This window comes from Scyliorhinus canicula, chromosome 7 (assembly GCF_902713615.1).
Source record: "Scyliorhinus canicula chromosome 7, sScyCan1.1, whole genome shotgun sequence".
In the NCBI taxonomy this organism is placed as follows: Eukaryota; Metazoa; Chordata; class Chondrichthyes; order Carcharhiniformes; family Scyliorhinidae; genus Scyliorhinus; species Scyliorhinus canicula.
In genome coordinates this window covers 53478854-53502879 of record NC_052152.1, presented here as the reverse complement: position 1 = coordinate 53502879, position 24026 = coordinate 53478854, and the positions used below count along the sequence as shown (strand labels likewise).

The 24026-nt window shown below is 48.5% G+C and overlaps 1 protein-coding gene across 4 annotated transcripts in view; it reads left to right on the top strand.

The window, feature by feature from the left end:
* The window catches only part of LOC119968972 (solute carrier family 22 member 15-like), a 126319-nt gene that overhangs the window by 53100 nt on the left and 49193 nt on the right, over positions 1-24026 (top strand). For 3 of the 4 annotated variants that reach the window (XM_038802036.1, XM_038802037.1, XM_038802035.1), the window contains 2 exons: positions 1143-1228; positions 20320-20440. In XM_038802036.1, coding sequence (XP_038657964.1) covers positions 1143-1228; positions 20320-20440 — 207 coding nt within the window. Of the gene's footprint in view, positions 1-1142; positions 1229-14891; positions 14999-20319; positions 20441-24026 lie in introns of all 4 variants that reach the window. The other variant, XR_005461272.1, reaches the window with a different exon arrangement.

Below are 24026 nucleotides of genomic sequence, written 5' to 3'. Positions count from 1 at the left end.
TGTACTTCCTTAATTATTTGCAGCTTGTCTCAATTTCTGAAATTATTTCCTGTTTCGCATTGACATTCATTGATATAGATTCCCAGTCTATCAGCAATTGAATTGACTATAATGTTGATGGTGTTTCCCATTTACAGAGTGTGTCCATTTCACTCAAAACTTCTAACACGCTCTGAGGTCCCTGCTGGCAACCATTTTAAATGCATAGCCACACAACCTTTTTCACACTAATGTCCCGAAAGCAGGCTGTATCATTTCTTGGTGGTAAAATTATTGAATATTTGCTTAGACTAGTGACTGCTGAGTTCAAGAGTTTAACTCCGAAACTGTGCTTGGCTCCATTGGCAGCACCATCTCCCCTTTTGAATCAGATAATAGTGCATTCAACCCCTACTCCTAAATTTAACATAGAAAGACATTTTTGTAGCATTGAGGTATGCAAAATTGGCGAATGTGCTGTCTTTTGGGTAAATTGCTAATTTGAAACCCTGTCTGGATCAGTTAGTTCACCTAGATGCTAAAAGTTCCCAAACTGTAAATTAAGCAAGTTCACAATGTTTTTCTTGCTCTCAGTCCTCCCCTCACCCAACAGAGTCAAAAATAATTTAACTGATTCTGCTGTACATGGAATCCTGATGGAGAACAAAATGGGTGTGCCCTGATTGCATAGCAATTCAGAATAATTCTTGGTTTTGAAATGCTTATGATAAATTTTCGATATGTGATTTGATAATATATATATTTTCAATCAAGTAGGCCTGGTACCCTTATTTAATAACAATCTGTTAGCATAGGCAGTTAACAATTTGGTTTTGTGTGAAATATTTGTGTGAAACCACTGGTCTTATAAATTGGAAAAAAGAAAATAATTTCCCATTTGTGCTTTCCCAACATTCTGGATGTTTGAAATTTTAATAGTCAAGTATGAATGAGACAAAAGTATATCTATTTTTTGTTTATTCAGCCTTCTTATGAATAGAAGAATTATTTTATTTGTGTATCTGTAAGTGTAGAAGATGCAATTAATAAAATCAGCTATCAGTGTTTCACCGAAAAGTCAGAAAAAAATGTTGTGCTATGGCACAAAGATGTCCGAACTCTCTTTTTGTTGTCGCTCATTATTGCCCCTGCTCTTCCATTAGGTCAGGCCGCAGACGGACACTAGCAGGATTCCTTCTTTTGGCAGGTGCAGCATGCCTTGTCATGATTGTGCTGCCGGAAAAGAAAGGCAAGATAACAGTGTTGTTAAATATATTGAATGTTTATTACTTAATCAAAGTCGACAGCAATGTTTCATCGCTGTGCAATCAAACATTTATTGTCACTTTAGTGCTTGGAGTGATGGATATCAGTGCTGGAAAATCGGTCGTAATGATGCTAGTGTCTGATTCTAACATTTCAAACATGCAAACCATCTGTGTTCGTCCATTGACAGTCCGTATTTCAAACCCAAGTCACTTGATCATGCTGCATATTAACAATTGGCAGCACAGTGATCAAAGTTAAAGAGCCCAAATTTGGTGGAATTGTGAGTTGTTCATGGGACAATGAATATGTATATACTGGGAGGAATGAGAAGTTAAAGGGCCTACTGGTTGGGTAACCTTGACTAACACCATGAAATAGCAAGACCCTAACTAGAGTTACACATAAATCATTGACTTCAAGGCTCTATATGATTTCCCAGTTGAATTAAATCTGTCATGTGAGGGTCCCTTTACGAAAAGGGTGTTTTATCAAATGGCTGCAGTGATGTCATTGTGTGGGTGGAGCTGGGCTGTGATTCTGTCTTTTACTTTCGTTTTGAGCTGGACGCTGCTTTGTGGCTCTGAGTTCTTTTTTATTTTGTTTTCAGTTGGGTAGCTGCATTCAATCCAGGAAGGTGTATTTTGGTTTCTCTCTCTCGGCATGCTAAAGAATATCTCCAGACCATGTGATAACTTCACAGTAATACCTGTTTTTGTATGGAACGCAAACCTACTGTTTTGTAGGGAAAAAGGGTGTTTGGCTTATGGAAGTGGTTAGGAAAGTTACTTAGGGTTCCCTATAGAGTACTGTGGCCGCGATTCTCCGGTCCCCACGCCGCGTGGGAGAATCGCGTGGGCCTGACAAAATTCACGCCCCCCCCCCCCCCCCTCGCACCCCCCGCGATTTCCCCCCCCCCCCGGCTCATGCTCATCGCCGCCCGCCGTTTTTCACGGCAACCGGCGATTCTCCAACCCGGATGGGCCGAGCGGCCTGCCATTCGCGACCGTTTCATGACGGCGGCAACCACACCTGGTCGCTGCCATCGTGAAACGGGTGTGGAGATGCCCGTTTGGGGCTTGTAGGGGGCCTGGTGGGGAATGAGCACCACGACTGTGCTCGGGAGGAGACAGGCCCGCGATCGGTGCCCACCGATCGTCGGGCCGGCGTCTCAATCGGACACACTATTTCCCCTCCGCCGCCCGCAAGATCAAGCCGCCACGTCTTGCGGGGCGGCTGAGGGGAAAGACGGCCAACGTGCATGCACAGGTTCGTGCTGTCAGTGTCGTGATGTCAGCCGCACATGTGCGGTTGGAGCCGGCTAACCTGCGCATGCGCGGCTGACGTCATTAGGTGCGCCGGCCGCGTCATTCTCGGCGCGGCGCCTCCGCGGCCGAGAGTTACGGAGCACCGCTCCTAGCCCCGCCGGGAGGGGAGAATAGGGGGCGAGGAGCGGCCTCCAAGGCCGCCGTGAAACTCGGCCGAGTTCACGACGGCCTCCTGACTTTTCCGGGAGCGGAGAATTCCGCCTAGTATCTTTGGGGGGATATTTGTTTTGGTAGTTGATGAGAGGCGAAATTCTCCGACCCCCGGCAGGGTCGGAGAATTGCCTGGGGCCACCGAAAATCCCGCCGATCAGCGTGACGTCCGCGCCGATCGGCGAGGCTCCTGCGGCGATTCTCCGGCCCGTGATGGGCCGAAGTCCCGCCGCTGGAAGGCCTCTCCCGCCGCCGAGATTTGAACCATCTCTGGTGGCGGCGTGATCGGCGGCGCGACCTGGCCCCCGGGGTCCTGGGGGGGGCGCGAGGCGATCAGACCCCGGGGGGTCCCCCCATGGTGGCCAGGCCCGCGATCGGGGCCCCGCGTTCGGCGGTCGGGCCAGTGCCTTGGGGGCACTCTTTCTCCGCCGCCACGGCCTCCGCCATGGCGGAAGCGGAAGAGAATCCCCCAGCTCGCATGCGGCGGTGGTGACGTCAGCTGCCGCTGACGTCACCACCTGCGCGAACCGGCGAAGGCCTTTCGGCCAGCCCGGGCGGCGGGCCTGAAAGGCCACTGGTGCCGGTTTTGGCGCCAGTCGGCGTGGTGCCAACCGCTCCGGATCGGGCCTAGCCCCCAAAGGTGCGGAGAAATCCCCACTTTTGGGGAGGCCCGACGCCGGAGTGGTTGGCGCCACTCCCCTACGCCGGTACCCCCCCCATCACGCCGGGTAGGGGAGAATGCCGCCCAAGATGTTTTATTGTGTGTTTATAAAATGTTAACTGGTTTCATAGAATAAACATTGTTTTGTTTAAAAATACTTAAGATCTCTGTTGCATAACACATGGAAAGCGGGCCCTTGTGCTCCTCATAACCAAAATCTATCAAAAGTTGTAGGTCAGGTGAACTCCATGATATACTTTGGTTCCCTAAACCCTGGTCCACAATAAATCTTGTATAGAATCTTGTGCACGTAGCATCGTGTGGGATTACTACATCGGAAGCCTTCAATGTTGGAACAGGTAGCCATATTGAGTTGGAAACTAATTTTAATGGTTGAATAAGAATATATGCTATTATCTGCAGAAATTGTTTTGTGTAGACAGTACATTATCCACTATTGTCTGTCTCATGATCTTTTAGCTTTGGCATAAATTTTCATATGACTACAAGTTAAGCCAGTGCAATTTATTTTAGTTCTTTTCCTTCCATTTTGTATCATGATGTGGAGATGCCTGCGTTGGACTGGGGTGAGCACAGTAAGAAGTCTTACAACACCAGGTTAAAGTCCAACAGGTTTGTTTCAAACACAAGCTTTCGGAGCACTGCTCCTTCAACTGAGGAAGGAGCAGTGCTCCGAAAGCTAATGTTTGAAACAAACATGTTGGACTTAACTTGGTGTTGTAAGACTTCTTACTATTTTGTATCATATAAGATGTGAGCTTGTATTACTCACGAATAAAGTAACAGCATGCAAAGTAATTCAATGGCTTTGCACTTGATTTTATGGGTTTGACACACTCCACATATGTTAACAGAATTAAACATATCACATAATACCGTTTGGGATGAAAGCTTAGTTTGGAAGTGAATGCTTCTCCAGACCATATTACAGACTGATCAGTGAAGGAATTAACATTGATCAGGCAAATAAGCAGTGTACAGGACATGGTATAAGATCGCATATAGGCAGTAAAGTTTTTGATGAGGATGAAAGCAAAGCTTAAATTGATCCTGGAGTGGCAAAAACATGAATAAGGATTTCAGCAGCAGGTGGGCTGAGAAAGTGGAGGAGATAGTTAATACTATGGATGTAAAAGTGGGTCTTTGTGCAGAAGAAGCTGTGAATTGAAATCTCAACTTTGGATCGAACAGGATGGCGAGTTTGTAACTAGAAGGTCTAGTCTAAGACGGTGACTGAGGTGAGGTATTGAGTCTGTGGTAAGGATGTGACCTTTGTGATGGGGGTGGGGTCAAACTAGTGGCTGTATTCTTCCCAGTGTTCAGTTGCAAGAAGTTAGGGCTCACCCAAGATTGGATGTTGACCAAACAATCTGAAAGAACAGAGCTAAGAGGGATAGATCAGGATGTCATCAACATCCATTATGTGGATGACAACTCCATACTTGCAGATAATGTCACCATTTAGATAAGGAAAAAGAGATGAAAAGCCACCACTTGTAATAAACTGGCTGTGAATTATTAGGAAATAGAAATAGTTTTAAGTAATTTATGTTTGCATTTGTGTATGTTAGGCATAAGCTATAGCTTTTAAGTTTTAGGTTTAAGCTTAATTTATATTTCTGCAGTTGTGTGTTAAAGAAACTGGAGTATAGTCTCACTTTCACTTTCAGGATTGTCCAATCTTTTTGCACAGGAGGGAGGTTCTCCCGTGGCTGTGTGAGTTTGCTCCAGTTTCCTCCTCCAGTCCAAGGATGTGCAGGTGAGGTGGATTGGCCATGCCAAATCTTCCCTTAGTTGGCGTACGTGGATAGGTTGGGGCTGTCGGCCTAGGTAGGGTGCTCTTTCAGAGGGTCAGTGCAGACTCAATGGGCCGAATAGCCTCCTTCTGCACTGTAGCAATTCTATTCTAGTCTATGTACAATGCATATTTTCTCACTCAAAGGATTAATGAACAAATTTTGGAAAAGTTTAGCACAAAATAACCTGAATTTCAAAAATAGTTACGGTTTAAAGAGAAATAATGGCAGAGCAAAAGTACAGCAATGTCATAATAAATTGTTACATTTTAAGAGTAGGTAATAAAAATAGCCAGCGTGTGAGAGGGTCAGTGTATGTGTGTATGCATTGGTGGGAAGAGTGAAGTGAGAAACCTGAGACTGGGCATAAGGCAGACTTGCACTCGCCCTCAAACATTTGCTCAGTCTCTGGCACCCAAGCACCCACCCACCATGTCTTCCGCATCCACCCACGCAAGCACGGACCCTCTACCTCTCATCCTCATACGTGCGTACGCACACTCCGCATGCAAATGCCGCACACGTGCGCACGCACTCCTCACACATGCACATGGCCCACATGTGCACACATACACACGAGGCGCATGCAGTCCACGCACATAACACCCTCCCAGCCTCCTACCCTCACCCACTTATGACGTTCCCATTCTGAGACACTCACCATGATAGTGTCTTTTCCCTGGGCCTACCAAAATTTACCGCCAAAACTAAGGAGCGGGATTCTCCGGTCTCCGACGTCGAAATCGCGTTCAGCGATCGGCCAGAGAATCCCTGTTTGTGCCGGATTCGGAGACGGTGCCATTTTTGCGATGCTCTGCCCCCTCCAAAACAGTGTACCCGTGACGGCCTCAGGACATTACCTAGTATGGTCCGGGGGTGCTGGACTTGCCACTCCAGTGCTCGCGGAGGGGGGACCCTTGGGCTGGGGGAACCCTCCGCAGGGGTGGGCCACCATGGGAGGGTGGTGGGGCGGCAACCAATTGTGTGTACCCGTCCCTGGGGCAATCCTTGTCCCTGTCGGTCTGCCCCACCGACCACTCATAACCTCCACCGGCTGCCGAGGCCACTGGCCGTGCGACTGAGAGCTATTTCTACGCACATCACACATCCCAAGTGGATCCGCGTGGGTGGGTGGGCCATGTAGCATGTGGGAGTCATTACCTATTATCCCAATCACACCTTGATGCATGGACACTGTGCTTGAACACTGCTGGAGGTTACACCACACACACAGCAACCAACATCCGAACATCCAGGGGATGGGACACTGCCTCGCAGACATGTCCACGGCCAGAGGATGGGTTAGTGCCACAGGGAAAGGAAGGTGCCTGGAGAATGGGCCAAGGGTTCAGAGGTCAGCACAGATTGCGGAAGAAAATGCTAGAAGCATCATACTAGTTGTGCACAAAGGTTTTTATTGTGTTTTACAATTTCCCACCCTCTGTACCATCTCCGTACCTATACCCCTCCCCGGTGTCTCAGTGATCCTTGATGTGCTTGGTCTTCCTAGCTCTACCGCTAGGTGTGTCCCCAGGATGCAAATCAGAGGTGGAAGCAGCCAGCTACTTACCACGATCCGTGGCCTTCAATGACCCTGGCGAGTGCCCTCTTGGGGCTGTTGAGGCCAGAGAGCTTCGGCTCACTTGTCGGCGGCATGTGCGCAGCTGTGTGCTCGTTGTGAGATGTGGTCTCATCAGAGGGGTGGAACGCAGGGGAGCTGTTGGCCCCCTCCTCCTGCTCGATCCCCACAGGCCCCTGGGGTTCACCTTGGGATGGAGGGGCAGCTGGTTCGAGTCCGAGCCGTCACCTGGCACTGCCAGCCCTTGCGGTTCCCCATGGTCTGCACCATCCTGTCGACGACTTCAGCTATGCTCCCCAGTCATTGAGCCATGCTCTGCAGCGCCATGGCCATGCCCATCTTAGAGCGAGGCATATCCTGTAGAACCTCATCCAGGTCAGCCTGGTATTGGGTGACATCCCTCAGCGAGGTGCACATTCTGCCCAAACCTTCAGCATGGTTGACACCGACTGTGCAACACCTTGAACACCTTCATTAATGCTGTCGACGCCGTGCACCAGGCTCTCCAAGCTAGTTGTCACCCTAGCAGTATTGCCCTTGGTGCCAGGCATTGCCGGCGCCATCTCCTGCGCCCATAGCCTCTGGGACTCCTCCAATCAGCTATGGATCTGCTGGAGTGACGGTGATGTCTCCCTCTGAATGTCCCGGCTGCACCCTAACGTCTCGAGCTCCAGGATGACTTCTTGCACAGGCTCGGCATCGGGCTGGGACACAGCTGGGTCCTGGGATCCAGCAGACCTCCGACTGCTGTCTCACCTGGGGGTTCCTGCCTCCATCTTATGTACATCAACAGCATTGTGGCGCTGACCAGATTGTGCTCCAGAAGCCTGACCACCAACATTTCTCACTGAAGTGTGTGTATCTGTGCTGGTGGAGGGTGGGGATGACAGCTGTGACATGGCTGGTACGGTGGCATTCTTGGAACTCTCATCCAAGGTCTCATGGGAGACTGGAGAGGGTGCCACACCGCGGTCCACTTAACGAGGCCTCATTGGCTTCTCGCCGTATATGAAAGCTCGTCACCCAATTTGCCAGCACCGTGCTCCCCAGCCCCCAGCTAACAAGGTTGAACAGCACTTAAGCTGCACTTGCTCAGCCAATCCCAGCCAGCTTGCAACAATGGCGCCGAGGAAACCAGCCCCAGGATTCGGGGGGCACTAACCTGGGGAGGCTGCGAGATGCTATGGAGGCCAGGAGGGATGTCCTATTCCTTTGAGGGCCAGGAGGGAGAGGCGCAGTCGGCTGGAGGACCTGTGGGTGACTGGACATGTGGTTAGTGGGAGGGATGGGTCAGTCAGTAAGACAATAACAACTCACGTTTGACAAGTCCTCCGGGTGGAGCCCGGGTGGTTCCTCACCTCCCTGGCATCCGGCAGCCTCCGTATTGATAACCGCCTGTTTCGGCCCCGCCGGTCACCTCCAGGCCACGGTCCTCAAAGGTGGTGAGGATCCTGATGTCTGGCACACCACCGCCAGTCTGGGCCCTCTCCCGGAGATTGTGGGAGAGCTTTTCCTGAGGAGACACAGAGAGGCATTGTTAGCCACACGCATGGTTCACCGTGGTGGGAGGGGAGGTGTGAAGGAAGGGTTGGGGGGGGTTGAAGGGGGCGGAGTAGTGGAGGAAGTGTTGGGGGGGGGGGGCTGAAAGGGAATGGGGATGGAGGAAGTGTTAGGGGGGGGGTTAAGGGGTCTATTGACTTGTGCTGCCTGGTGTAGGTCATTGACCTTTTTCCTGCTCGGGATGCCAGTCCTCCTGGTCACACTCCCCGAGCTGACCGCCTCCGTCACCTCTTCCCAGGCGGCACTGGCTGCAGTTAATGTTGAATAGCTTTGCTGGCCTCGCTGGGCCGAGCACCGGGATGCACGCGGTAATTCCCGCTTGCTACAACACTTAGAAATCTTTCCGGAATTACGCATTACGCTCTACATACTTAAAAAACAATCCCTATGTGTCATTACCGATTCCATATTTAACCAAGCTTCCATTAACCTTTTTCCATCTTCTAACATATTGTAAAAGGTTGATATATGGTAACGAGAACAGCAATAATAACAAAGTGCAACATGACCTATATCCAATGGTATATTTCCACTTCAGAGCCCAATTCCAAATATTATCCCACCAAGTTATTTCCGTTAAGGTTTTGACTGATTCCCTGACCCCAGATAATTAAGTGATGGAGGAAACCCACCATCTGTTGCAGCTTCATTGGCACTCCCCAAATTTAACATTATCTCCCCACCTGTAGAACAGCCACACCACCATCGCTCACGGTGGCTCGCCTGCCTACGGCCTCCTCATCCGCGTCCTGTGCATTTGGTCGACCTCCAGGGGCTGGTCAAAGGCGCCCTCCCCAACAGCTTCTCCAGCACCTTGGCCACTTACACGCCACCCTCCACACCTTTGACGCCTCCGGGCATCCCCAAGATCCTAAGATTTTGTCTTCTGGAGTGATTCTCCAGATCCTCCACATTCTCCTTTAGCCTCTTTTGGGTCTCCCGCATCAACCCCACCTCAGTCACGAAGGCCAGCTGCTCCTCATGTTTCCCCATCGCCTCCTCCACTTTCTGGATCGCCCAGCCCTGGGACTCCAACCTCTGCTCCATTCTCTCTATTCCCAACTTTATTGGTTACACTACCTTGGCTAGGTCATCCAGAGCCATTTTCCTCTGCTGGCAGAACTTTCCATTGAGGAACTCTGTTAACTGCTCTGTTGACCACTGGGCTGGCAGAGCAGCCCCTATCCTGTGGCGCAGCATGAACACTCTCCTGTTCCAACAGCTCTTTCCTTCTTGCCCCACTCCTTGACTGTGGACTCATCCACCAGCCACACCAGAGGAGTAAAACCTTCCCCAGGTACTCCTGCACCTCTTGCTCTCAAATGCTTCGCTCTCTGGGTGAGGAAAAGACTGGAAAAAGCTGCCTTGAGCAGGAGCCACCACATGTGCAACTGCTCACTCCATGGTTGCCACCGGAAGTCAGAAAGTTATTTTGTTAGATATTTAAGACATGTTGTGTGCAGTGGATATAAGCCCATTGCAAAGAAATCTTCTAGGTTGTGAAGTTTTCAATGATAAGGGGCAGGATTCTCCATTTTGGAGACTAAGTGTTGACGCCGACGCAGAATTCATGGACTTTCACGACAGCAAAACTTGCACCGAACCTGGAGCGATTCGGCATGTGTAGAAGGGCTAGCACTGGCATCACGTGGAACACAACCGACTCCATTGAAAAATGGTACGAGATTCGCCCAGTCTGCAATTGACACTCAGGAGGCTGACAAGCTGCAGCCGTATATACACATTGCAATCCCCCCACACACACATCCCAGCCGAGAAGATGGTACTGGATGTGCTGCAGCGCGCCCATTCAGCTGATGGGTTGGCTAGGGCCAGAGGGCGCCTAGGGCTTTGGGGGACACCTATACGATCCATGGCCCTAAGTTCACAGTAGGCTGTTAGCAGCGTGTGCAGTTGCATGGCTGCCTTGCCGGCTGCAGCATTCACTAGCCACCCCCGCTACTCCCTCCGGCAAAAGCACCCGGCTAACAGCACAACTATGGCGAGGTTGGACACTTTCCGTACACCCCTCTCTCTCCCTCAGCAGCCATAAATGCAGTTTCACGATATCTAAAAGCACAAATGAACCATGCCGTCGGGAACTCAGTACATCGGAGGCGGAGCATCGCGGAGGCCCCCGGAGAATACTGTGTCGGACCCGCTAATGACACGCAAACGGTGCTTACTGTACGTGTATTCTGGACCCCATTGACGCCGCTGTCGAGGAGATGGAGAATTGCGATTTGGCATCCAATCGGCGCCCGCCGCGATTTTAGCGTCAGAACCTATTCTCTGCCCAATCGCATATTAAATCTGACCTATTTCCAGTTCCCTCCAGCTTTGACAGAATCATCCAGGCTCAAAGCGTTAGTTTCCTTCTCTCCACAGATTCTGAGATTTTCCAGTATTTTATGATCCGAAGCCGCCTGTTACACTTCAGAGATACCACTTTAACACAGCAGGAAGAACCTCAGGGTAACATGTCACTGAATATTTGGCCAGATTACGAAAATTGGCAGAACGTTGTGAATTCGGACTATCCCTGAACAAAATGTGCGCCAGCTTGGTATGCGGGTTAAACAACTCAAAAAAAATCATTGGCAGATCACAACCTGGATTTTTAAAAAGCCATCAAAATAGCTCTTATCTTTGGAAAAGGGGGCTCAGGAGCTACAAGGGGTGTCAGGCTGCAATGTCCTTTGGTTAGGTGGAGGGGCCTTGGATAACAGTGACCATGCCTCAACTGAGGGTGCTTGTATAAGTAAGATGTCAGATAGTCCATTACAATATCGGAGCTCAACTCGCATCACCGGCAATCACGGAAATGCAACGAAGATCCCAAGAATGCTAGGAAAACATGTTCGGGAAAGTTGCAGATACTCCTTCCCAATCCTGTCACAGAAGCTCCGGTCTACTAATAATCCCACATCCACTCTCCACCCCGGCCTCTGGGCGACCTACTTCTCCAAAACCACGCACGTCCAATGCGGAGTGTGATCCGAAATCAGAATTGCTGAGTACTCCGACCTCTTAACCCCAGCCAACAACGCCTTTCCAACCACAAAAAAGTAAATCCTCAAATACACCTTGTGCACCGGAGAAAATACAAATACTCCTGTTCCCTCTTCACAAATCCCGCAAACCTCCCACTTGGGGCAATATTCGCTCACCAGTGCCAACAACCTCCCCTCTAACCCACCCATCACGACCACGTAACTGCCCCTCGATCAACCACCACATTCGCCCTCTAAACCTCATACTGTTACCTACCAATATCGCTACCCCTGAGCCCTATATCAAACCCCGAGTGAAACCCTTCCGAAGCCTCAACTGATCCTTCACCCTCAAATGGGTCGCCTGCAGCATTACCACATTGGATTTAAATTCTTCAGGTGGACAAAAACTCACAATCTCTTTACTGGTCCCCCTGACCCCTCACGTTCCATGTCACTATTCTGACCCGGGGTCTCTCATGCCACCCCCCCCCCCCCCCCCCCTCCTATCCGCCATCATCATAACCCTGGGCCCTGCCACTCTGGCCTGGCCTGCCTCGTTCTTTTGTTAGCGTCGAACCCCCCCCCCTCGCTCTCCCAGAATCTCCCATTCCACTTCCTCTTGCAAATACCTCTCCCAGTATTGATCCCCTCTCCCCACCTTTCACACCTCCCTGGCCCATCGAAGCCTGCTCGACCAGGCTCCAACGACCATGGCCCCTCTCCCCACCACACTCCTGTGGAGACCCCTGCCAGAGCATCCCCTTTCTTCCATTACCACACTCAGTAACCCGGCCTCCATATCCCAAAAATCCCCCACTTCCCTTATATTAAAGGACAGTGTCCCCAGAAAAAAGACATAGACCCAAAACCCCAGTACACATGTGAACAAGTATAAGCAAAGGTAAACTACACTCCCCAATTCAAAAGACAAAAAAATTAAACAAACCCCCCCCCCCATCAGATACAAAACAAGAAAACGTCAAAGCACAATCCCTTAACTCAACTCTTAACTCAAGTCCCAGTCCCAACTCTCACTTCAGTCCAAGTCCTTCGGTCTTCATGAACGCCTCCACCGCCTCAAAATAGAAATCCCTCGAGTTGTGCGTCACTCTCAATTTCTCAGGGTAGGCCACTCCAAACCTCACACCATTGCTATACAGTGTCGCCATCACCTGACTGAAGGCCGCCTGCCTTCTCACCAACTCCGCCATCAAGTCTTGGTATATTCGTATACCAACGCCTTCCCACTTCCTCTCTCGCCTCTGCTTCTCCCAACTCAGGACCTTGTCCTTCACATGGAACTTAAGAAAGAAGATCATGACCGCCCTTGGTGGCTTATTTGCTTTTGGCTTCAGCCCTGTCCAACTCATAGCGGGAGGGTTCTTCCCCCTCCACCAGCATCTTTGCAAAGTACTCGGTTGGCCTTGGGCCCTCCACCCCTTCGGGCAGGCCCGTGATCTGCAGATTTTACCGCCTTGACCTGTTCTGCAGGTCCTCCACTTTAGCTCTGCGTAGCTGTTCTTCTAATTGACTGATGCAAAATAAAGCTTCAAATCAAGTAATATGTGCCATTAACCCTTACTTCACAGGGCAGCAGGGTAGAGCAGTGGTTAGCACCAGGTCCGATCCCTGCCCCGGGTCACAGTCCATGTGGAGTTTGCACCTTCTCCCAGTATCTGCGGTCTCACTCCCTCAGCCCAAAGATATGCAGGGTAGGTGGACTAGCCACGCTAAATTATCCCTTAATTAGAAAAAAATAATTGAGCACTCTAAATTTATATTTTTTTAAAAACGCTTACTGGGCAGCACAGTGGTTAGCATTGCTGCCTACGGTGCTGAGGACCCAGGTTCGAATCTCGGCCCTGGGTCACTGTCCGTGTGGAGTTTGCATATCCTCCCCGTGTCTGCGTGGGTTTCACCCCCACAACCCAAAGATGTGCAGGTTAGGTGGATTGGGCACGCTAAATTGCCCCTTATTTGGAAAAATAATTGGGTACTCTTAAATTTATTTTTAAAAACACTTCACAACCCTGCCTAAATTATTTTTGAATTGCTAGTTTTGAACTTATTTGCAAAACGGATGCAAATAAAATTCAACCCTGTTTTTATTCACTCCCCACTGATTATTATTGGTTTCAATTGAAATCATAGAATCCTGACAGTGCACAAAGAGGCAATTCGGCCCATCAATCATTGAGGGCAGCACGGTAGCATTGTGGATAGCACAATCGCTTCGCAGCTCCAGGGTCCCCGGTTCGATTCCGGCTTGGGTCACTGTCTGTGCGGAGTCTGCACATCCTCCCCGTGTGTGCGTGGGTTTCCTCCGGGTGCTCCGGTTTCCTCCCACAGTCCAAAGATGTGCAGATTAGGTGGATTGGCCATGCTAAATTGCCTTTAGTGTCCAAAATTACCCTTAGTGTTGGGTGGGGTTACTGGGTTATGGGGATAGGGTGGAGGTGTTAACCTTGGGTAGGGTGCTCTTTCCAGGAGCCGGTGCAGACTCGATGGGCCGAATGGCCTCCTTCTGCACTGTAAATTCTATGTAAATCTATGTAAGTCTGTACCAACCCTCCGAAAGAACACCCCACCTAGGCCCACTCCCCCATCCTATCCCCACACCTTGGGGGAGGAATTCTCCGCTCCCCACGCGGCGTGGGAGAATCGCCGGAGGGCCCCCCAACATTTTTCATGCTCCCCGCGATTCTCTCCCCCCCCCCCCCCCCCCCCCCCCCCCCCCCCGGCTCGGAAAAATTGCCGCTCGCCGTTTTTCACGGCAGACGGCGATTCTCCGAGCCCGATGGGCCGAACGGCCGGCCCTTCAACGCCTGTTTCAACACAGCAGCATCCACACCTGGTCGCTGCATTCGTGAAACGGGCGCCAGATGCCCGTTTGGGGCATCTAGGGGCCCGATTGGGACAGGAGCACCACGACTGTGCTCGGGAGGGGACAGGCCCGCAATCGGTGCCCACCGATTGTCGGGCCAACGTCCAAAACGGACGCACTCTTTCCCCTCCTGCAGCCCGGCAAGATCAAGCCGCATCAAGTCTTGCCGGGCAGCTGAGGAGAAAGACTGCAACCGCACATGCGCGGGTTCGTGCCGTCTGCGCGGTGAAGTCATCCGCGCATGCGCGGGTTGGAACCGGCAACCTGCGCATGCGCGGATGACTTCACAAATGCGCCGGAATCGCGGAAAAGACGGAGGCCCGCTCCTAGCCCCCCGGGTGGGGGTGAATTAGGTGCGGAGAGCAGGCTACAAGGCCGTCGTGATCCTCGGCCGAGTTCACGACGGCCTTCACGAATTCAGCCCCCTGCGGAGAATTCCACCCTGGGACTTTAAGGGGCAATTTGGGATGGCCTGTACAACTTTGGACTGTGGAAGAAAACCAAGGCAGGCGGAGGAAACCTAACCAGACACCGGGAGAATGTGTAAACCTCACACAGTCACCAACGCCGGATTTGAACCGTTGCTAACCGTTGACGTTGTAGGTGTTATAGTGGAACCCATGGGAGGTGCGTTTGTGTAATCACCATTTTACCCCTGTTATCTCCCACAGGAGCCACTTGCTACCCTGCATCCTCCTTTAGGCAAGAGGGCAGGATGGTCTTGGATGCAGACTACTCTACAACCACCATCAAAGCCATTCTGATCAGCAGATGGGAGGTATGCTTGTATTGGGGCGAGCCAGCTTCTGTTTCTGTTGTGCCTGTTTCTGTTTCTATCTTCCCTCTACTGAATGATAAACTACCCACTTGCGAGTTGGAAACTCACATCACACTATAGAACATAGAACAGTACAGCACAGAACAGGCCCTTTGGCCCTCAATGTTGTGCCGAGCCATGATCACCCTACTCAAACCCACGTATCCACCCTATACCCGTAACCCAACAACCCTCCCCCGCCTTAACCTTACTTTTATTAGGACACTACGGGCAATTTAGCATGGCCAATCCACCTAACCCGCACATCTTTGGACTGTGGGAGGAAACCGGAGCACCCGGAGGAAACCCACGCACACAGGGGGAGGACGTGCAGACTCCACACAGACAGTGACCCAGCCGGGAATCGAACCTGGGACCCTGGAGCTGTGAAGCATTTATGCTAACCACCATGCTACCCTGCTATGATGGATGAATTCCACTGGCAGCCTATGCCTCAATAAAAATCTGATCAAGGAGATTTTGAACTGGCAGTAGTGCAGCTGGGCTACAATGAATGGATAAATTAGCTGTTGTATTTGAGTCATGCAGTATCGCTTCCTTGATTTTGTAACTACTGTCAGATCAATATTTACTTCTTTTCCCTTACCCATTTTTGGAGCAAATTATGCTGTTTCATGATAGTTGTTTTGCTATTATTTCTTCAGAGTTGGAGTTATGTTTCCTTGTGAAGGATCAACATTTGTTGCACTTTTATTTTGTGATTAAACACAACCAGTTTCCCTTTCTAAAACTGATTGTACCATTGTGAAACTGACTTAGTTTGTAATTTTTATCTTCCTTTGTACATTCCAAATAATAACTGCTCATTCAGGGGAAAACAGTAATTTGATTGCCATTCAATTTGAATGTTATTCAATTTTGGGCCTTAATTATGAACGGGAAATTCAAGGTCAGCATTTGTTGCTCTTGGATGGAGTGTCGTGTCACACCATTTCAGAGGACAATAAAGAGCAACCATTGCTATGGTTCTGAGTCACACGTAGGCCAGGCCAGGTAAGGATGGCAGATTTTCCTCCCTGATGAACATTAATGAATCAGATGGGTTTTATACAACAATTGACAATGGTTTTGTGATCACCATACGAGACCAGCTTCTCACTGCCAGATTATTCATTGAATTCAGATTCCACCAGTTGCTGTGGTGGGATTAAAACACTTGCCCCACTGAACCACAGCATCCCACACATCATTAGAGCTAACTGATTTTATAATCCTTTATGACTGCAATGTAGTGTATAGTCTTTTAAAACTTATGGGAATGCAATTTGGATCTGTAGCAAATCAGTTTTCCTCCTAGGAGAGTGTGCTTTCCTGAGTGGTGCTCATGCAACCTGCACCATGTTGAGAATGGAATTCAAAACCGGCGTCCCCTGCGGATGCTGGAAGCATCTGAATGAGTTGTATTCTGATATCACACGGCCAATATCGGCAATTTCTAAATTTGGACCACGTGGATCGATTCAACAAATACGCAAATCACTTATTAAAGCGTCCAGTTGTAAGAGGTTGTTTAAAGAATGAGCAAATCCAGTTGCAGGTAGTGCAATTTTGATGAGCTTCTGCTACTGCAAACAGAGTATTCTGGAAAGTTTTTAGTGGTGTAATCTTGCAAGGAGTGGTGCTGCATCTTTAAAGGTAGGAAAGAGGGGCAAGTGACCTGCCATAGAAAGTTAAGGGGCTGAAGTTGCAGTGACCTCAGCAAGAATGGAGCAGAGGCTGCAGAAAGGGTATGCTGCTTTGTGATAACAGTGGCAGGAAACTATCATCCTGCACCTCCATCAACATTCTCCTTTATGCCATACCAAGGATCTCTTCTGAGTTACCTGTAACAGAACCCTACACGCGAGCTGACATGCAAAATCATCCATTGACCTGGCTGCAGCCCAGCCATGACCCATGGGTGCTAATCCCAACACTATGCTAGGATTTACGTATACACAGTACCAATATCAAAACTGGCTACGAGTGTCAGACTGTAATGAATCTGTCTAGCATCAGCAGTAAAACAAATTTAACAAAACATAATGGGATGCGACATGCCCAGCAACAGGTACAAATCTACCTAGAGGAAGAAGTAGCCAGTATTCACAAGGCCGCATGAGCTGAGTCTTTCCCAGTAACATGATCAGAAAGCAAAGATAAGAATCAGATATGAATAGCTATGAGTAGAAATAGTTTACCTGGACAATTGGGACGATCAATGAGGTATATTTATAATAATGTCTTGAATCAAGGAATTTAATAGGGTCATACAGCCAAATACACTGAAGGCAAAATCAAAGTGGAACAAAGGTATAATTGGCCGGACCCTCGGAAGCAAGGCAGGCCAGTTGACACCTAGCAGGCTCAGAAAGAAGCAGATAAGCCAGTTTCCAGCCACCAGGCCTGAAGGTCAAGTTTTACTTCTAACAGTCTCCAAGTCTAAAAGACAAGGCGGTGCAGAAAACCTTTGTATGGGCAATTTAAATATTTTCTGGATCAGGAAAAGACGTTTTCCAGAATTGATTATCATCTCTGTATTGTGTGGTAACTATGAGCTGGTTTATAACTTGTATATTTATTTAATTTGGATGTTTGGGGAACAAGGGAAGTCTTAAAGAGTTCAGGTATCGCAGATATATTTTGGAACAAGGGATGTTTACTACATAAACTGTGGGTATGTTTAGTAATTCATAAATCTTAATTGTCATAGAGTCAAATAGTCTTCTTTGTGAGAATTTGTCTTTTCTTTACTTTAATAAATAATCTTTAATAATTATTTCACAACAACTGGGCTGCTTATTCTCACTGGGGGTTTCACTTATCTCCTTACCAAAACAAAACTACACCCCATGAAACATGTTCCAGTTTGGGATACCCTTGCAGATAACGTCAGCATGCTTCTTAACACAGACCAAGTGACAGAGCCTTTCCATCAGTGATGTGTCATTGCTCTCTTTGATCCTTATTAGGGTGTTATGGCTGGAGGGTAGCAGTTTTTGGGTGTCGGGATGGTTGGTGTGTGGCAAATAGGGTGGAGTGGGAAGTAGAGATCTTTGGTAAGGCCACCTGCAGTTATTACAGGCAGGATGAGAATGAGGATATGAAGAGAACATGCTCAATGTTCTCACTAATGTTGGATGCCATGGGCTCTGTTGCAGCTGTCCTCATGATGCAGAGAACCATTTATTCTGAAATGGTTAGGAGATGGAATCGTCCTTGTCTTCTGCCAATTTTGTTCTTCTCCCTTCTCGTGTATGCTGCCTTGTCTTGCAAGAAGAAAGTCAGAAAAGTCAGCAATGTGCCAGCCATTTTTAAAGGTGGAGGGAGAAAGAGTTGAATATGAGGTTGGCATCCTGGTAGGTGCGTGAAGTGGAGCTTTTGGATGTGTTCTGAGTACCATAGACAATTGCTGGGTGATTGATTAGGCTGTGTTTCAATGAGCAGGGTAAGGATAGGAGATGCCATATGAAAATGCATTCATTGACCTTCATGACCCTCATGCGTCAGTCGACTTATTGTGGTACTGCTGCAGGCCTTCAGGTCCAGATACCTGGCCATTATCATTTACTTTTTCCAATGCCTCCCACTCCAGCGAGTAACCTTGGCATCTCTCCTCCTGTCCATGTCCACTAGTAAGGCTTCCAGCACTGCATTTTAAATCCTTGTTTAGAAATGCGGCAATTGATTTCAGCAGCATACCCCTGTGATTCCTTGACGTGTTCCTTTTAGAGGGATAGTCTATCTTTTTGAACAGAAGACTGACTGTGCCACTGTGCCGTGTGCTGCACACGGTGCTGGACTCCCTGTTGAGCACAAAGGGCGGAGAGATCGGTGGTGGGGGTGGAAATGTGATTGTTAGAAGCTCCGGAATGTTGAGGGGGTTGGTGAATGGAGAGTGGGAGGTCAGGGAGCAGTGTCGTCAGAGGGTGGGGTGGGTGAGGGTTTGGGAATGGTGGGGGCGTCAATGATGCAGGTCTGAGGTTGGATGTGGACATGGTTTGAGGCTTTGAAGCACGGGGTGGTTGGAGGATGGGAAGGGTGGGAGATCAGGGTTCTGTGGGGGTTTGGGGTGGGGATAGTTAAGTCTTTGGGGGGGGGGGGGTTGATGATTGGGGGAGTAAAGAGCAGCACGGTGGCACAAGTGGTAGCACTGCTGCCTCACGGCACTGAGGTCCTAGGTTTGATCCTGGCTCTGGGTCACTGTCCATGTGATGTTTGCACATTCTCCCATGTTCGCGTGGGTTTCGCCCCCACACCCCAAAGATGTGCAGTGTAGGTGGATTGGCCACGCTAAATTGCCCCTTAATTGGAGAAAATGCATTGGGCACTCTAAATTTAAAAAGAAAATGATTGGGGAGTACAAGTTCTGAGCGGGTGGGTCAGCTTGTGCCCTCCAGGTTAATCGGAGGTCTGGTTAGGGGCAGGGTGGTGCAGGCTTGTGGGGTATTGACAATCGTTGAATCGTTTGGGGAGGGCAGGTGTTGAGGGGTACCGTGTCAGGTGGGTGTGAGGGGTGTCCCATAGGTTTTGGGGGTGTAGGGGAGTCCCGTGTGGTTTGGGCTGGGTGTTTACAATAGTTACCATGAAGATAGAAGAGGGTTTAACGCTTCCAACCTTTTCTGGGTAACGATTGGTGCAACCATCCAAAGTTTAAATCAATTTTAAGATTGTTCCCAGTGCAAGGCCATAGTCTCGAGGAAGTTTGTGCTTGTAGGCAATTATCGTGCAAACCCTTACCTGCGAATGTCTGAGCAAGATTCCCCAGTGCATCTTTGGGTACCCGCCAAATCCAGTGCTGGGGAACTCAGAAGTTATGGACCAGTATTCATTTAATTCTGGGAATTTTCTTCTGTTTTTTCCCATTTTGTGTTTTCAGTGAAGGATGCCATCTGGTTTTACTTTGCCATTTAACTTTTTGATTTTTCATTTTACATTCTTCTTTTCTCCCTTATCTTGAAGTTGCTGTTTGTGCTGAAAAACAATTTAATGCGTGACACTATCCATTGTCTTGTTTGACAATAACGTCAAGACGTTAAGCTTTGGAGAGTATCACAGACTGATTCTGTTCACATGTACATGCTAACACCTTTCAGCATGAGTCATTAAATATCCTGGAAAGTTTCTTTTTCGGAGAATCGTTCCTGCCCTAAACCTAATTTCCTGAGTCTAAGTTGTTAATGGATACTATTAAATTATATTTATTGGTTCGATTTCTATTGTGAGAATGTTATTCAAAACATTTTCTTAGTTCAGACTGGGTATGCTTTTCTCTTTTTCAGGTATTGGAATATATTCTGTTGTCAACACCCGATATTTTTCCATTTTGGGTAAACTATCAATAAGTGCTGCATTTAATGTAGTCTATGTCTACACCTCTGAGCTCTATCCCACCTCTGTCAGGTAAGTCTGAGATACATGTGAAATTTTAAGAGTAATTGCAGGTATGTGTTTATATCCCATTTGGAATTCCAGTTATGTCCTGATTTTCTCAGTTCTGTTTTTTCCAGTGCAATTTTTAAATTTGTTATTATGATGGGCATGACACCAGCAATCCCCAGTTTATTTCCAAAAGCATTAAGAATCTATCATGTAATGTTAGATTGGGGTAAAATGTAGGATAGACTCGGTCAGAGTGGCTAATTCCCTGATGGCTGATCTCTTCTTGTTCTCAAATCCACCCCCCTACCTGTTCCTCGTATCCCTTTAGCCCGGTCTTTTTATTCAGAAATATATCTATCTCCTTCTTGAAACCATTTAATGACTCGGATCCCACCGCACTATGGGGCAGTGAGTTCCATAAATTCACCATCCTCTGCGAGAAGTAGTTCTTTCTCATGCCAGTTTTAAATCTACCGCCACTCAACCTATATCTGTGACCTCTTGTTCTAGATTGCCCTACCAGGGGAAACATTTGGTCTACCTTTCACTTATCAATCCCTTTTAATATCTTGTATACCTCACTTCGATCAGATCCTCTCATCCTTACAAACTCCAGAAAGTATAAACCCAAAGGGATTAATCTATCCTTGTACGTCAACCCTTTCATCCTCTGAATCAATGTGGTGAATCTCTTCTGAACTACCTTCAATGCCACCACACCCTTCCTCAAATAAGGAGACCAAAACTGGACACAATACTCCAGATGTGGCCTCACCAGCACGCTATACAATTGCAACAACATTTCTCTACTTTTATTCTCCATTCCTTTTGCAATAAGCACCAAAATTTCATTTGCCTTTTTAATTACATGCGGTACCTACATATCGACATTCTGCGATTCATGAACAAAGACACCCAGATCCCTCTGCTCAGGCACATTTTGAATCTGCTTTCCATTTAGATAATAATTTGCTTTCTATTTTTTTCAGCCAAATGGATAACCTCATGCTTATCCACATTAAACTTCATCTTCCATATTTTGGCCCAATCTCCTAGCCTAACTATATCCACCTGTAAAATCTTTAACTCCTCTTCACTGCCTGCTTTCCCACCTATTTTAGTATCATCCGTAAATGTTGCTATGTTACACTCTGTCCCTACTTTCAGATCATTTGTATAGATTGTGAACAGTTGAGGTCCATTTGACCCGACCCTCTGATTTCTATCAGTCAGCCCATCCTCATTCCAATTTGTACTCTGCCACAAATCTCCTGCGAGCCTACCTTCTGGATCAGACTTTTATGTGGCACCTTGTCAGGTGCCTTCTTGAAGTCTAGATATACCACATCCACAAGTTCCCCATTATTCACCTTATTGCTCACGTTCTCAAAGAACTCAAGATAGTTTGTCAAGCATGACTTACCCTTCATAAAACCAGATGATACTGGTGGATTGAGCTGTGTCTTTCCAAATGTTCAGTCATCTCCTCAATGATTGATCCAGCAACATCCCCAACACAGAGGTCAAGCTAACCGATCTGTAGTTTCCTACTTTTTGCCTCTCATCCTTTTTGAAAAGGGTAGTCACATTAGCGTCTTTCCAATCCACCGGGACCCTTCCAGAATCCAGGGAATTCTGAAATAACATAACCACTGTACTTTAATTGAGAAGTATTTAATAGCTCCCTGAATATTTGCCATTGTTCCTCAACTGTCCTATCCTGAATTATTTGCTCCCAATCTGCTTGAACCAACACTTGCCTCTGCCCAACGCTAAAACTCCAATATCTCACTTGGCTCCCCTCACTCAATCTGAATTTGAAATTCTTTTTTTTAAGGTATTTTTTTATTGAGGTATTTTGGGTTTTACAACAACAAAATAAACAATGTAAATGAGTTTATAAACATAGTGCAAAAGCCGTCTTCCTCCCTTACAGGTCCCACCTTTATTAACCCCCTACACTAAACTAAGCTAACCCCACCCCACCCCTTTCTGCTGACGATTAATTTTCCACAAAGAACACGACGAACGGTTGCCACCTCCGGGCGAACCCTAATATTGACCCTCTCAAGGCGAACTTGATTTTCTCCAAACAGAGAAAGCTAGCCACGTCAGACAGCCAGATCTCCAACTTCGGGGGCTTTGAGTCCCTCCAAGCTAATAATATCCTTCTCCAGGCTACCAGGGAAGTAAAGGCCAGAACGTATGCCTCTTTCTCCTCCTGAGTTCCCGGCTCTTCCGACACCCCGAAAATCACCACCTCTGGATTCGGTGCCACCTTGGTATTCAACACCGTGGACATGACATCTGCAAACTCCTGCCAGAATACCCTAAGCTTTGGGCATGTCCAGAATATGTGGACATGGTTCGCTGGTCCTCCCGCACACCTTGCGCACCAATTTTCTACCCCAAAGAACCTGCTCATCCGGGCCACTGTCATGTGAGCCCGGTGAACAACCTTAAACTGTATCAGGCTGTGCCTGGCACATGTTGTGGATGCGTTGACTCTACTTGGTGCATCCGCCCAGAGACCATCCTCTATTTCTCCGCCCAACTGCTCTTCCCTCTTGAGCTTCTGCTCCTCCGGCTGCATCCACTCTGACCCCATGAGTTCCCTGTAGATGTCGGAGACCTTCCCTTATCCCACCCACACTCTGGAAACTATCCTGTCCTGCATCGCCCTTGGTAGTAGGAGCAGGAAAATTGAACCTGCTTACGTAGGAAGTACCGCACCTGCAGGTACCTAAACTAATTTTCCCTCGCCAATCCAAATTTCTCCACCAGGTCCCTCAGGCTAGGAAAGCTCCCCTCTATAAACATATCTCCCATCCTCTCAATCCCTGCTCTCTGCCATCTCCGAAACCCCCCCATCCATCCTTCCCGGTGATTATTACAGATTGGAGACCAGACCGATGCTCCCTCCGCTCCCACATGTCGTCTCCATTGCCCCCAGACTCTCAGGGCTGCCACCACCACAGGGCTGGTGGAGTACCGTGCCGGCGGGAACGGCAGAGGTGCCGTTATCAATGCCCCCAAGCGGCGACTTCCGGTGTGCATCATGAAGTGAGTGAGCACACAAGGCAGCTCCTGCCTAAGGTTGCAGAAAAGAGCTCTTTTTTGGGCAGCACGGGTTGGAATTTCGATGAAAAGGCATGGGTGAATCTTCAAGGAGTATTTCCCCCCAGGAATAGGATGTTTCTTGGTTATCAGACCCTCAGAAACCGTGCAAGATTTGTCTGAGCAGCAACAAACAAAAGCCTCTGCAAGCATGCTAGCGGGGGAAGGGCCAGCTTATAGGTCTCAAGCTGACCTGAGGGCCTTTATGAAAGCTGAATTCTAGCAGCAGAGGGAAGAACTGTGAAAAGATCTCACCAAGGCCATTGAAGAAGCGGAGACGGACTTCCGGTAGCGGTGATGCGGAGCTAAGCCGCACGTTCAGTGGCTCCCACTATTTTCGGACTTTGGGGCTCTTTTAAGGGCTCGTAGTGGTGCTGTTTGGAATTTTCCCCGTGTGGGAACACTCCTTCTCAGATTCTCCACCGGTGGATGGCCTGGACTAGGAGTGGAGCGGTCAGAAAACCGGCTTTGCAGTTGCCGCACCGCAGCT